This window comes from Ovis canadensis, chromosome 15 (genome assembly GCF_042477335.2).
Source record: "Ovis canadensis isolate MfBH-ARS-UI-01 breed Bighorn chromosome 15, ARS-UI_OviCan_v2, whole genome shotgun sequence".
Lineage (NCBI taxonomy): Eukaryota > Metazoa > Chordata > Mammalia > Artiodactyla > Bovidae > Ovis > Ovis canadensis.
In genome coordinates, this window is record NC_091259.1 from 86,619,943 (window position 1) to 86,635,979 (window position 16,037).

A 16,037-nucleotide genomic window follows, 5' to 3' on the forward strand; every position below is an offset into this window, starting at 1 on the left:
ACTGCAGTTTCTGACATTGTGCGGATAACGTCGGGCAAAGAGCAGCAACTGTCAAGGATAGTTACCACATGCCAGTCTCTGTGCTAAGTACTCTACAGAGTAACTTGCTTAGTTCTCCTCAGAATATTTCCATAAAAAGTTGTTACCCCATGTTACAGATAAGAGAACTGGGGCCCTGTGGGTTTTGATAACTTAGCTTGACAGGAAGTGCCAGGCAGCCACTGATACCCGTGTAAAGAGAGAAGAAAAATTCTGAGGCTTCCCATAGAGCCACTGCCTAGGCTTAAGATACCTACTTACCTGAGCAACTGTGAGAAGAAAAGAAATGAATATTGTGATAAGCCAGCCACTGCCAAAATGCCACACTATTACCCAAGCCAGGGCCTCCAAAATCAAGATCTGGGCGAGGTGAAGGAAGAAGAACCCCAGGTTGGCATTGAACATATTCAAGGTCTCTAATGTCCTCCGCAGTTCTTGGAAATCTTCCACCAACCGGGACTATGAAATAAGCATGCAAGAAAGGAATTAGTTTCTTCAGTGGAGAGGGAGCACAGATGAGCACATATTATTAATCTATTTTATCAGTGTATGATACCTTAATTTTATGAATAGTCATTTATTTATTTAATAAATTTAATTAGGCATAATTTAAACAAGAAAACGAAACCTTAAAAATTTTTAACAAAGCAAAATGCTTAAAACAAATTATGATAATATTTTTCTTTTTTTCTGGAGAAGAGAAAAATGAGTAGTGATTTGTAAACTGTCCTCACATTGTAATGGGACTTATAACTTACTTCTTTTTGGGGGGATGGAGGAGGTTCAGTGAACAGATACATAACTTTAATAATTCTTTTTAGAACTGATTAATTAACAAATTTGATGCAGATAATTTCTTTTGAGGTCTTTATTGAATTTGTGGCAATATTGCTTTTATTTTACGTTTTTGTTTTTTGGGGGGCTGTGAAGCATGTGAGATCTGGATTCCCTGACGAGGGATCAAAGCTGCACCCCCTGCATTGAAAGGAGAAGTCTTAACAACTGAGCTGCCAGGGAAAACCCCTTAAATTAATTTTCTACTTTTCCAAACCAAAAAGTTTATTGAAGTATAGTTGATTAACAATGTTGTATTGGTTTCAGGTGTACAGCAAATCATGTATATATATACACACACACACACATATTGTTTCTTCAGATTCTATCCCGTTGTAGACCATTACAAGATATTGAATATAGATCCCTGCCGAACAGTAGGTCCTTGTTGTTTGTCTGGTTTGTATGTAGAAGTGTGTAGCTATTAATAATAATGGCCTTTTTAAATCAATGTGTTGTTTGATCTCTGATTATACTTTGGGGAACTTTGCTATCTATACGGATCTGTGTTACTTTCTATGTTATCATCTGTTTAGTGTGTGCAAAAGACTCCTCTATGAAAGATAGCATTCACTTAGATTAGCTCAAAGGATGAATTTCTTGTGAGATGCTCAGAAGCTCTGCAGGAATGAGACAGGGTGCCCTTGGTATTTGTTGGGTGTCTATTGGCTGAAGGAGTCCTTATTCTGTGTACATGTACTGTGCTTACGTATGTACGTCAAGTGCTAGCATGGATTTATGAACTTGCACATACTCAAGAGTCAGCGAAAGGCCTGGGAAGAAATATCTCCTTAGCTTAATAACTATAGTGGGTTTGAAACTCAGACTGTTGAGAAAGTGACCAGGGTGTAAGAATGAAAACTTGATTGTTCAGATGTAAAAGAAAAGAGTAAAATTTGAAATATTAATTAAAAAAAAGCTATGAACAATCCTAGAAGCAATAAAATTCATTTCAAAATTCACTGATACAACTTTTAAATGATCCAATACCTGGGAAGGGTCTGGATGGGCTCATCTCTAAAGACCCCATGAACATCAGAATGCTGGTGGCCACAGATAACTTTAATAGATCACACAAGTGTGCTAGTCAACAAAAGGGTTCAAAATATAGTACTTAGGTGCAAAATCAAAAATGAAAGATGATCTCTGTTCATTTCCAAGGGAAACCATTCACTAGCAGAGTAATCCAAGTCTGTGCTCTGATCACTAATGCTGAAGAAGCTGAAGTGGGATGGTTCTCTGAAGATTTACAAGACCTTCTAGAACTAACACCAAAAAAAGATGTTCTTTTTATCATCAGTTCAGTTTAGTCGCTCAGTCGTGTCTGACACTTTGTGACCAAATGGACTGCTGCACGCTAGGCTTCCCTGTCCATCATCAACTCCTGGAGCTTACTCAAACTTATGCCCATTTAGGTGGTGATGCCATCCAATCATCTCATCCTCTGTCATCCCCTTCTCCTCCCGCATTCAATCTATCCCAGCATCAGGGTCTTTCTAAATGAGTCAGTTCTTCCCATCAGGTAGCCAAAGTATTGCAGTTTCAGCTTCAGCATCAGTCCTTTAAATGAATATTCAGGACTGATCTCCTTTAGGATGGACTGGTTGTATCTCCTTGCAGTCCAAGGGACTCTCAAAAGTCTTCTCCAACATCACAGTTCAAAGGCATCAATTCTTCAGCGCTTAGCTTTCTTTCATCATAGGGGATTAGAATGCAAGGGAAGTCAAAAGGTACCTGGAGTAACAGGCAAGCTTGGCCTTGGAGTACGAAATGAAGCTCAGCAGAGGCTAACAGAGTTTTCCCAAGAGAACAGACCGGTCATAACAAACACCCTCTTCCAACAACATGATAGATGACTCTGCACATGGACATCACCAGATAGCCAATACAAAATCAGATTGATTATATTCTTTGCAGCCAAAGATAGAGAAGCTCTATACAGTCAGCAAAAACAAGACCAGGAGCTGATTATGGCTCAGATCATGAACTCCTTATTGCCAAATTCAGACTGAAATTGAAGAAAGTAGGGGAAACCACTAGGCCATTCATGAATGACCTAAAGTAAATCGGTTGCAGTTATACAGTGGAAGTGAGAAATAGATTCAAGGGATAACATCTGATAGACAGAGTGTCTGAAGAACTATGGACCTAGGTTCATAAATTGTACTGGAGGTGGTGATCAAAATCATCCCCAAGGACAATCACTGCAAAATGGCAAAGCAGTGTTTGAGGAGCCCTTACAGATATCTGAGAAAAGAAGAGAAGTGAAAGGCAAAGGAGAAAAAGAAAGATATACCTATCTAAATGCAGAATTCCAAAGAATAGCAAGGAGAGACAAGAAAGCCTTCCTCACTGATCAATGCAAAGCAATAGTACAATAAAGGACAATAAGGCACAATAAAGGACAGAAACCATATGGACCTAACAGAAGCAGAGGATATCCAGAAGAGGTGGCAAGAATACAGAGAAGAACTATACAAAAAAGATCTTAACGAACCAGATACCCATGATGGTTTTGCGATCACTCACCTAGAGCCAGACATGCTGGAGTGTGAAGTCAAGTAGGCTTTAGGAAGCATCACTACCAACAAAGGTAGCAGAGGTGATAGAATTCCAGCTGAGCTATTTCAAATCCTAAAAGATGATGCTGTTAAAGTGCTGCATTCAATATGCCAGCAATCATGGCAAACTCAGCAGTGGCCACAGGACCTGAGAAATCAATTTTCATCCCAATCCCAAAGAAAGGCAATGCTAAAGTATGTTCAAACTTCTGCACAATTGCAGTCACTTCACACGTTAACAAGAGAATTCTTAAAATTCTCCAATCTAGGCTTCAACAATATGTGAACCAAGAACTTCCAGATATTCCAGCTGAATCTAGAAGAGGCAGAGAATCCAGCAATCAAATTGCTAATATCTGTTGGATCATAGAGAAAGCAAGGGGATTCCAAAAGACATCTACTTCTGCTTCACTCACTATGCTAAAGGCTTTGACCATGTGGATCACAGCAAACTGTGGAAAATTCTTCAGTCGCTGGGAATAGCAGACCGCCTTACCTGCCTACTGAGCAACCTGTATGTAGGTCAAGAAATAACAGAATTGGACATGGAACAACTGAGTGGTTCCAAATTGGGAAAGGAGTACATCAAGGCTGTATGCTGTCACCCTGCTTATTTAACTTCTATGCAGAGTATATAATGAGAAATATTGGGCTGGATGAAGCAGAAGCTGGAATCAAGATTGCCAGGAGAAATATCAATAACCTCATATATGCAGATGACAGCACCATTATGGCAGAAAGTGAAGAGGACCTGAAGAGCCTCTTGATGAAGGTGAAAGAGGAGAGTGAAAAAGCTGGTTTAAAATTCAAGATTCAAAAATGAAGATCACGGCAACTGGTCCCATGATTTCATGACAAATAGATGGGGTAAACAATAAAAACAGTGACAGACTTTATTTTCTTGGGCTCCCAGATCACTGCAGACTATGACTGCAGCCATGAAACTGAACCTGGCTTGCTCCTTGGAAGAAAAGACAAAACTAGACAACATTTTAAAAAGCAGAGACGTTCCTTTGCCAACAAGTGACTGTCTAGTTAAAGCTATGGCGTTTCTAGTAGTAATGTATGGATGTGAGAATTGGACTATAAAGAAGTCTGAGCACCGAAGAATTGATGCTTGAACTGTTGTGTTGGAGAAGACTCTTTAGAGTCCTTTGGACTGCAAGAAGATCAAACCAGTCAATCCTAATGGAAATCAGTCTTGAATATCCATTGGAAGGGCTGATGTTGAAGCTGAGGTTCCAATCCTTTGACCACATAATAGGAAGAGCTGACTCATTGGAAAAGACTCTAATGCTGGGAAAGATTGAAGGTATGAGGAAAGGGGGACAACAGAAAATGAGATGGCTGGATGGCATCACAGACTCAGTGGATATGAGAGTTTGAACAAGCTCTGGGAGATGGTGAAGGACAGGGGAGCCTGGCATGCTGCAGTCCATGAGGTCACAAAGAGTCATACACAACCTAGCAACTGAACAACAGCAACAGGGTGTTTCCAAGCTTGGCTGATTTTACCATCACAGTCACTGTACTGTTGGGGATCACTAAAGCCCAGAAGAGTGATTAATGTGAAATCCTCAGCAAGTGATGGAAGCTGGACTTTAGCCTGTACTTCCTGACATTCAGTTTTGTGCTCAAACACTAATTGTCTATATACATATCTCCGGGTAATCACAGATGCACAAAGAAAATTCATATCAGCTCTTTACCCTCAGGGATCAACACTGTTTTAGATAATGAACAATTATAGCTCTCAATCATGAATGGGATTATGTTTTCCCTAGAGAAAATATTTAGGGAAAACAACAAAGCTCTGCATCATTTCCTCTTTTTACCCTAGTGCGTCCTGCCCTAAACGACTCTGTAAAGTTAGAGGCTTGCAAGTTACTTGCATGACTGCTGAGTTTATGATAATTGTAGTCTCTAAAGTTTATTGAACATTTTCTACATTCCAGGCACTGTTCTAAGCACGTTAAATGCCTTTAACCCTTTCAGTAATCTCCCAATAACACTTATATGGTTGATTCTATTGTTGATATTTTACACAGAGAGACACTGAACCACAGACAGGTTTGGTAACTGGCCTAGACTCATATCCCACAGTCTCAAGCCTTTCAAAGTCAGGGTTCCAAGACGGATGGGCCATGGTGGAAAGTTGTGACCAAACATGGTCAGAAGGGAATGGCAAACCACTTCAGTATTCTTGCCTCAAGAACCCGATGAACAATATGAAAAGGCTAAAGCTATGACACTGAAAGATGAGCCCCACCCCCACCCCCAGGTAAGTAGATGTCCAATATACTACTGGGAAACTGTGGAGAAATAGTACCAGAAAGAATATAAGACTAGGCCAAGGCAGAAATGACACCCAGTTATGGATGTGTTTAGTGGGGAAAGTAAAGCCTGATAATGTAAACAACAATATTGCATAGAGACCTGGAAAGTTAGGTCCATGAATCAAGGTAAACTGGACGTGGTCAAGCAGGAGATGGCAAGAGTGAACATCAACATTTTAGGAATCAGTGAACTACAATGTAAGGGAATAGGTGAATTTAATTCATATGACCATTGTATCTACTACTGTGGTCAAGAATCCCTTAGAAGAAATGGAGTAGCTCTCATAGTCAACCAAAGAGTCTAAAATGTAGTACTTGGGTGCATTCTCAAAAATGAGAGTATGATCTCTGTTTGATTCCAAGGCAAACCATTCAGTATCACAGTAATCCAAATCTATGCCCTGACCCCTAATGCTGAAGAAGCTGAATTTGAATGGTTCTCTGAAGTCCTACCACACCTTCTAGAACTAACACCAAAAAAAGATATCCTTTTCATCATAGGGAATTGGAACACAAAAGTAGGAAGTCAAGAGATACCTGGAGTAATAGGCAAGCTTGGCCTTGGAGGACAAAATGAAACTAGGCAAAGGCTAACACATTTTTGCCAAGAGAATGCACTGGTTAAAGCAAACACCCTCTTCCAACAACACAAGAAACGACTCTACACATGGACATCACCAGATCGTCAGTACTGAAGCCAGATTGATTATATTCTTTGTGGCCAAAGATGGAAAAGCTCTATACATCAGCAAAAACAAGACCGGGAGCTGATTATGGCTCAGATCATGAACTCCTTATTGCCAAATTCAGACTGAAATTGAAAAAAGTAGGGAAAACCACTAAGCCATTCAGGTAGGAACTTGCAGTAATACAGTGGAAGTGACAAATAAATTCAAGGGATGGGATCTGATAGAGCACCTGAGGAACTACGGACAGAGGCTCACAACATTGCACTGGAGGTGGTGATCAAACCCATCCCCAAGGAAAAGAAAAGCAAAATGGCAAAGTGGGATCTGAAGAGGCCTTACAAATATCTGAGAAAAAAGAGAAGTGAAAGGCAAAGGAGAAAAGGAAAGATATACCCAACTGAATGCAGAGTTCCAGAGAATAGCAAGTAGAGATAAGAAAGCATTCTTACACGAACAAAGCAAGAAGTAGAGGAAAATGATAGAATGGGAGAAACTAGAGATCTCTTCAACAAAATTAGAGATGTCAAGGGAACATTTCATGCAAGGATGGGCACAATAAAGGACAGAAATGGTGAAGACCTAACAGAAAAGAAGATAGTAAGAAGATGTGGCAAGAATAAAGAGAATTATGCAAAAAAAGCTCTAATGATGCAGATAACCACAATGATATGGCCATTCACCTAGAGCCAAACATTTTGGAGTGTGAAGTCAAGTAGGCCTTAGAAAGCACTGATGTGAAAAATGCTAATGGAGGTGATTTAATGCTAATGGAGGTGGTGTAATTCCAGCTGAACTATTTGAAATCCCAAAAGATAATGCTAATATAGTGCTACACTCGATATGCTAGCCAAGTTGGAAAACTCAGCAGTGGTCACAGGACTTGAAAAATCAGTTTTCATTCCAATCCCAAAGAAAGGCAAGACCAAAGAACATTCAAAATACCACATAATTGCTCTCATTTCACATGCTAGCAAGGTAATGCTCAAAATCTTTCAAACTAGGCTTCAACAGTGCATGAACTGAGAACTTCCAGATATACAAGTTGGATTTAAAAAAGGAAGAGGAATCAAAAAATCAAATTACCAATATCTGTTGGATCATGGAAAAAGTAAGAGACTTAAAAAAAAAAAAACAACAACAAAACCTGCTTCACTGACTACTCTAACATTCCTCTGGGTTTATTGTTTCTTCTGACCCTTTGTGGATCACAACAATCTCTGGAAAACTCATAACAAAATGGGAGTACTAGACCATCTTTCCTGCCTCCTGAGAAACCTGTATGTAGGTCAAGAAGCAACAGTTCGAACCAGACTTGGAACAATGGACTGGTTCCAAATTGAGAAAGGAGTATGTCAAGGCTGTATATTATAACCCTGTATATTTAAATTATATGCAGAGTATATCATGTGAAATTTGCTGTGCTGGATGAAGCAGAAGCTGGAATCAAAATTGCTGGGAGAAATAACAGCTTCAGATAAGATCATGCCATTCTAATGGCAGAAAGTGAAGAGGAATTAAAGAGTCTGTTGATGAAGGTGAAAGAGGAGGGTAAAAAAGCTGGCTTCAAACTCAACATTCAAAAAATGAAGATCATGGCATTCACTCCAATCACTTTATGGCAAATAGATGGGGAAAAATAGAAACAGTGACAGACTTTATTTTCTTGGGCTCCAAAAGTCACTGAAGCTGGTGACTGCAGCCATGAAATTAAAAGATGCTTGCTTCTTGGAAGAAAAGCAGTGACAAACCTAAATAGCATATTCAAAAGCAGAGATGTTACTTTGCCAACAAATGTCCATATAGTCAAAGCTATGGGTTTTCCAGTAGTGAGGTATGGATGTGAGAGTTGGACCTGAAAGAAGGCTGAGCATCAAAGAATCGTTGCTTTTGAACTGTGGTATTAGAGAAAACTCTTGAGCGTCCCTTGGACAGCATGGAGATCAAACCTATCAGCCCTATAGGAAATCAACCCTAAATTTGCATTGAAATGACTGATGGTTAGGCTGAAGCTCCAATACATTGGCCACCTGATGGAAAGAACCAACTCATTGTAAAAGGCCCTGGTGCCTGGAAAGGTTGAGGACAGGAAGAGCAGAGGGCGACAGAGGATGAGATGGTTGGATGGCATCATGGACTCAATGGACATGAGTTCAAGCAAACTCTGGGAGATAGTGTAGGAACATGTAGGCCTGGTGTGCTGCAGTTCACAGGGTCGTGAAGAGTCAGACATGACTTACTGACCGAACAACAATATCTCGGCTCCTACACCTTGTCATAGGAACCGGGCTGTGTCCAGGCTGTGTGCCTGATGGCCCACTCGTCTCAGTACCGTGCATTGCTTCCTGACACACAGCCTTGAGGGATGCACATGGGCCTCAGGTGTCAGCCTAAGTATTCGTCTTGGGCCTGCACTTAACCAGTCCTCTTTCCTCAGATTCCTCCTATCCCCTTGTGAGTTTGTTTCTTCATTTCTTAAAATGGAAATATAATTCATATTCTTTCTGCTGCACAGTGATATCTGGATCACCACCTTGTACAAAGTATTTCAAAAGAATGGTACAATTGTAAGCTGTTTTAAAACATGAAGTGCAAAAAAAAAAAAAAAAAAAAAAGAAGAAGTGCTTAATATTACCTAAAATCCCTTTAAGCTTTGTGTGCAACCATTCTAGTGAATTCTAGTCCTATGGAGGCCCTGCCCTTTGAAGACAGTTTTTCAGTCAACCGAAGTCTTGGTGAAATAAAAAAGTGGTGCTTTTCGTGGGGAATACCCAAAGGTCTGGAGCCAGGAAAAGGTGAACTGGAGTTCCTGTCTTTGCTTTACAGAAGGTAGTTTATTCTCCTGGAACTGTAATTTCTCCAATTGTAAAAAGAACTATAATTAGGATATAGTCACATCAATGATTCAACAGCTATTTATGGAATTCCTACTACAGGTCCAATCCTACACCGGTAGGTACTGAGGACTGAGGGATGAGCAAAATTGACATAGTCTCTGCTCTCATAGAAACTGGTTTAACAGGGAACATCAAACTATAAGCAGTCATGGAAAAAGAAGTTACTTGTAAGTTGTGTGGCAAGAAGTAGGTAGAAATATGGAATTACTGTTTGGCACAGGGCCAAGCATCCCATTCCTTTGTTTCTCAGAGGCTTAAGATGTCTGAGGATCTCAGGAGGATGTCATTATTTTGAAATATTTGGAATCCACTCATTTATGCTATTTGGAGAAGGCAATGGCAACCCATTCCAGTACTCTTGCCTGGAAAATCCCATGGACGGAGGAGCCTGGTGGGCTGCAGTCCATGGGGTTGCTAAGAGTTGGACACGACTGAGTGACTTCACTTTCCCTTTTCACTTCCATGCACTGGAGAAGGAAATGGAAACCCACTCCAGTGTTCTTGCCTGGAGAATCCCAGGGACGGGGGAGCCTGGTGGGCTGCCGTCTATGGGGTCGCCTGGTGTCGGACATGACTAAAGTGACTTAGCAGCATTTATGCTATTGCAGGTCCTCCCAGGCAGAATGGCTGCTTTCCCACAGAAAATGATAAGTTGGCCCTGAAATATACCTCTTCCTCATCCCTCCACATACTCTTGGGTCCCGAGACCTCACTCACATTTTTATTTCTCTCCTGATTGGGCTCTTCTGGAGCAAGCTCTCCGATGAGCAGTGGTTTAAGGTACAACTGCACAATGTCAGGGTCCGGATGCATGGCTCTGAAGACGTCCTGTGAATCAGAGAGAACTGTTAGAGGCTTAAAAATGACATGCTTACTCACAGATATCTCCCCTTTCTTACCTCATTCTGTACCGACCTTAGGAATCAGCACAGACTATGTTATAGAGCATTTACTTCTAACTCTAGGTTGACACTTCAAGTTCACTGATCAGAGTTACCCTTGAAATTCTTCTATGAGAGCCTCACACTGGAGATCCACCCACTGAATGCATGGCTTACTAGGCAAGTCCTGGGTAGAAAGTTGATCCCCAAGCATTGGAAGAGATTGTTGTTTATTTTATTGAGCATGAGAAGAAGAAGTTGGCCTTGAGATTGTGGGCCACTGTGAATCTTTAAGAGTCAAACCTCAGGCTTGGTGTGGAAGTTGCCCACACTGTTTGGAGCCTGCAGCAACTAAGGCTGCCTACGCAAACCACCTCTATCAGTTTCCCTTTTAGTTCTTGGTCAAGGACCAGGGGACAGAGGCTCTTGCATTAAGTTATTTCAAAGGAAAGACAAGTTAAAGTTGATGATGATAACAAATGTCTAAGAGAGCATGGGAGCAAAGCCCTCGAGCCCTTAGTTGTCTAAAGTGGCACTTTCTTGGCTAAGTTTATCACTGAAGAAGCCTTAGCACTCTTTCTAAAACAACAACAACAGGCAGGCGCAAAATAGAGCTGACAGGCACAAAATAGAGCTGACCCACTATATTTTTCCAACTCCACTCCCATGTTAAGTAGTAACTCCAAGTGGCTATGAGAAGCAGTGTTGGTTCCCATGTCCTGCTTAAGTTTGGAAATAAGAGATAGACTTTTTTTTCCCCCCAGGGATTTAAACTGCTTTGAGGGGAAGGAGGCTTCTGCAAGAGTAAGATATTGGACTTCTTGCTATTATGGCTGAGAATAGGAATGATTAATATGAAGAAAAATAACCAAGGGTTTATTAATTTGAATATGTGGAATCGATACACAATACCCTGGAGTGGTGGTGTTGCAGAGTGCTGATTAAGAAACTGGATCCCCGAGCAGCCTTCCTACACATAGTCTATGCTTGCTGTGTAATTGTGGACTAATCTCTTGACCACTCCATGCTCCTGTTTTCTCTTCCCTAACACAGGAGTGATGGTAATAGCTACTCAATTTATAAAGTTATTATAAAAATTAAGTGAGCTGATTAGAATCTGAGTGGTTTATAGTAAATTCTCAAACATATTAGCTCTCTTTCCTATACGTGTGCCTCTGGGCTTCCCTGGTGGCTCAGATGGTAAAGAATCTGCCTGCAATGCCGGAGACCCTGGTTAGATCCCTGGGTTGGGAAGATCCCCTGGAGAAGGGAATGGCACCCACTCCAGTATTCTTGCCTGCAGCATTCCATGGACAGAGGAGCCTAGTGGGCTACAGTCCATGGCGTTGCACAGAGTTGTACATGACTGAGTGACTAAGACGCACCTGGATAAGAGCTACCTGCCTTTCTTCTCTTCAGTAAAATATAACAGTTCAGAGATTTTCTTTCCACACTCCACTCGGAGTGAGCTCTGAATTGTTTTAGTGAAGACAATGAACCCTCCATCTTCAAAATCTAAAGCAACTTTAGATACATCTAGAACTACATACAAACCTACACATGGAACATTTTTATGTGTATAGGGTTGTATGTATATATATAACATGAATGAGGCTATTCAGAAGGGTGCAGTATCAACTCTTTAGACTCACTCTTCTGGATTCAGTGATGGAAGAAGGGATTTGTGTCCGTGAGAACCAGTCCAGGACCTGCTGCTCCTTCTGCCTTTGCACACTTGCTCTGACCCCCTTGGGAAATGCTGCTTTCAAAGATGTGTTTTCGTTGTCACATTCAACCACCCTAAAGTTAGTTTACCTAACCAGGATGAGAGTCATTCGGTGATTAACCATGTGACTAAAACATTTCAGGGTGGCCCATACTGGAAAATCATGGTCTGCCTGCTGTTAAGGAACAGAGGAGGGCGAGAAATGCTCTGAGGGATCAAGGTCAGGGTGCAGAGCAGCGGTGAGGTAATGGATTTATGTCTTACTCTGAGAAGTCGCCCAGAGCCCTGGAACAGTGTGCTGATGCTAATATTACTCTGGGTTCACTGTTTCTTCTGATCTTCAGCAAGATTCACAGGTCAATACTGTGACAACAGAGCCTGAAGACCTACAGATTTTTCCAGAAGAGTAAGAATTGCCCTGCTGTGTGGAACTCTTTTCATTGTATTAATGGGCAGTACAAAAGTGGCTTAGGTAGTCTTATAATATTGTTTGAAGGATTCCTTATTAGAATCCGGATACTGAATAAGTTGTGAAATCTCCTTCTCGAAAGACCTTCAAAAATGAGTTATTTTTTCTTAATTAACTTTATTTGACAAGCATGCTCCTCCTGAAGAAAGTCCAGGGGTAAATGAAGGGGAGAGAGAGTAACACCATTTTTTTAGTGTATCCTGTGTACAGGGTGCTCTATGGGCCAACTCATCATCATCAACTGACTTCTGTGAGGTTCCATCATCTTTGTTATACATATAAAGACTCCAAATCTCAGAACATTGCCACAGTAAGTGGGAGAGCCGGGAATTGAACTCAAGGCTATGTGGCTTTACAGCCAGGAAGCCATAAAGGTCCATTCCAGCCTTAATATGTACAGTTCTTTTCCTGAAAGAAGGGTGACACAAGATTGTTTTGGGAGGATGTTAAGATCAGTATATGCATGCTAGGCAGTTAGTAAAGTATTTCCCCACCTTAGGTTTTAATGATGTACATCACTTTGTGGCCCCAACCTACTTCTCCAAGTTGACCTCTCACCATACGCTTCATGCCTCATCCTGTCCAGTGGAACTCTCTCTATTCGATAAACACTCCAGGACCCTGTATAGTTCTGAAGCTTTTAATACATGCTGCTCCCTTTTCCGTGACTGCTTTCCTCCATTTTTTTTTTCCTGATTGAAAGTTCCTTCTCATTCTTGAACATCCAGATGAAATATGCCTTCCTAACACAGTCAGGAAAGTTATTTATGATCTCTTCTGGGCTCCCATGACACTTTGTTCCTAAAGCTTTTCAAATGATGTTGCAGTGAACCTGTGTATTCACAAAGGCCTTCTCTAGTGGCTTTTGACTTTTTTGAAGACTGGGACCATGCATTATTGATTAAATTATACCTGATATTTTTCGCTGTGCCTGGAATATGACATGTGATCAAGAGATGTCTGATGAACAAGGGAAAGGGTGAATGAATAGAGCAGTATATGACTTCTCTAAAAAGGAGAAAGTTGAGAAGTATTGAGTTCAAAGCATATGGGTCTTAAGCATTGCTGTCTCTTCCCCCTCTCAGCATCTCAATTTTCTGACCTTTTAACTACTTTATCATCTCTCATTTCATCTGTTATCTTTTGATTCACTTCTCAACCATCATCTCTATTTCTTAACCTATTCATAAATTTATACTGTAGCTCTTAACACTGATTATTTCCCAAACAGTATCAACACAGAGCAAAGATGTGATATCTTTGTTTTCACAAATGACTTTGGAAATCCTACTGATTTTTTGATGTTATTAAGTGGGGGCTGGAAAGATGTCCTTTATTGGAAAAGCAGTATGATGCCAAGTGGGAGAGACAAGTATGTAAAGTGAGAAGGCCTGAGAAGGATTATGTCCTTACAGCTTAACTACTGTATATAGGCTGTGCCCCGCATCAAGGCACTTGGCCTAGAGAGCATGTGTGGGTTGAAATTCAGGAGACACTCCTTTTGCCAAATCTTGTTCTGCAATCAATCAGTGTGTGCCTATTAAATTTACACCAAAATACACTATAGGGAGCAGTGCAGCGAGTTGTTTATGTTGGGAAATTTGCTTAATCTCTGAAGCTTCGATTTGCTTTCTGACTGTGGATACTACTTAGTCTGCTCCATGGGCTCATTCATCCCTTCATTTTTTTATTCCATCATTCATTTATTCCGTCATTACAAAACCTTGCCGAAGACTTAGCCAAGCATCAGAAAGCTTAAGCTTTGGAATCAGATGCCATTAAATGATGATATTTTTATATTATTATTATTTGGTTCCTCTGAAGTGGGTTGAAACTTCCCAAAATTCAGAAAAAAAAAAACTCACCCACCCATGGTGAATATATGTATATAGTCACAAAACAATATAACTAGAACATAGATTTTGATTTACTTATCTCAAAAAGCTCACAGGGGACTTCCCTGTCAGTCTGGTGGTTAAGACTCCATGCTTCCAATGGAGGGTGTGGGTTCCATCCCTGTTGGGCAACTAAGGTCCCACATGCCTTTCAGCAAAGCCAAAAAAAAAAAAAAAAAAAAACCACCTCACCAGGATATTCAATACCCAACCGCGGACACCCATTCCTACACCTTTGGGTAGTTCCTCTTCTGGTTCCTTCTCAGATCTCACCTGTTTCAAGGCAAAAGCTAAATCAAGGTCCCTCATATTTCTGGGAGATCACAAGTTTTGAGTAGGCTGATTTATCTGGAGAATATAGTCTTTGCATTCATTTGGGAAAAGAGCCACTTTGGAGTGGAGAATGTTTGCATAAAGTCACCAAGATTCCCCTCCACCCACATGAATAAACAGAGGGGTATTTATTTATTTATTTATTTGCCATAACTCACTCTATTATTTGAGAACTTCCATTATTTGAGATTTTTTCCTGTGATATACTTAACTAAGCTCCAGGCCAGACTCTCTCTCTATCTTCATTGCCCTCACCAAAGCTGTTCATTCTTCTGGCTTCATTATCTCATAATGGAAACTGCCACCCACCTACCTACATAAGTCATCCATCAGACAGTTTAGACTCCTTACTCCTGCTTACTTACCCAGCCACTTATCCCCTATTATAAATTATGTCTCCTGGTTATCCACCCCTCTTCCTCATTTCTGTTGTCAGTGCCTTTCTCAGGACTTCAGCATGTTCCCTGGACTCCTTCCTTCATTTTGATTCTTTTTAAAAAAAAAGGTATATGGGGCCATAGCCCAATAACAATGTTGTGATAGCTCCAGGTGGACAGCAAAGGGACTCAGCCATACAGATGCCTGTATCCATTCTGCCTTGACTAACGCTTCTTGATCTTCAGCCTTTACTTAACCACCAGGCTGATGTTTGAAAAAAAGTCCCTCTTCATGGCCTTTGCCACCCATTAGCCCTTTAACTGCACTTGTCTCTTTACTCTTGTACCTTGTTTTCAACTTGAACCATCATTCAAATGAAAATTTAATTTTAAAGTAAAAAATGTTGACAGCCCACAAAAGATGCAGTTATGACTGATGACAACTTTCCTTTTACAGGAAGCTAGAATCCTGGTTGGTTTCCCTGTAGGATTGGGTGTAGGGAGGGATGCTGGGCTAGAGAAGTGTCATTACCTGCAGTGGGAGGAGAGGAAGACCTACAGCGATGGTAAAATCCAGAGTCCTTCGCTCAGAACTCAAGACCCTTTCTCCCCTTCCTCCTTCTCTTGTCTCTTTCTTTACCTCACACACCCTTCATCCTCTCTTCCTCCTTCCCCTCTTCTCATCCTCAAGCCATCACATCGACCAGGATTGCGCTGAGCAAAGGATGTGCCCAAGCCGGGAGACCTATTCTGCTGGTGCTTACTCGCGCTGTGAACCTGATCTGTATGCCACCTCTGTACACATCCTCTCTTGCCCCACCCCAGCCTTGCCTCTGCTGATTCCACATGAGTCTTTTGGACCTGCACACAGCTCTATCCTCTTCCACCTTGCAGTCTTCCAAGCAGTTGAAACAAATTTTGCTATATTTCCTCTAGGCTTTTGTCATCTTTTTCCTGTCATATTGGATTTTTACTCTGATGAAGAGTTTGAGTTTCTCAGTGT

The 16,037-nt window shown here is 41.0% G+C and overlaps 1 protein-coding gene across 1 annotated transcript in view; it reads right to left on the reverse strand.

Moving 5' to 3' along the window:
* The window catches only part of LOC138420215 (fatty acid desaturase 2-like protein FADS2B), a 41,350-nt gene that overhangs the window by 20,534 nt on the left and 4,779 nt on the right, over positions 1-16,037 (reverse strand). The window contains exons 2-3 of the mRNA XM_069553344.1: positions 10,071-10,181; positions 301-498 (exon numbers count right to left, since the gene is read on the reverse strand). Of these exons, the coding sequence (XP_069409445.1) occupies positions 301-498; positions 10,071-10,181 (309 nt within the window). The remainder of the gene's footprint in view (positions 1-300; positions 499-10,070; positions 10,182-16,037) is intronic.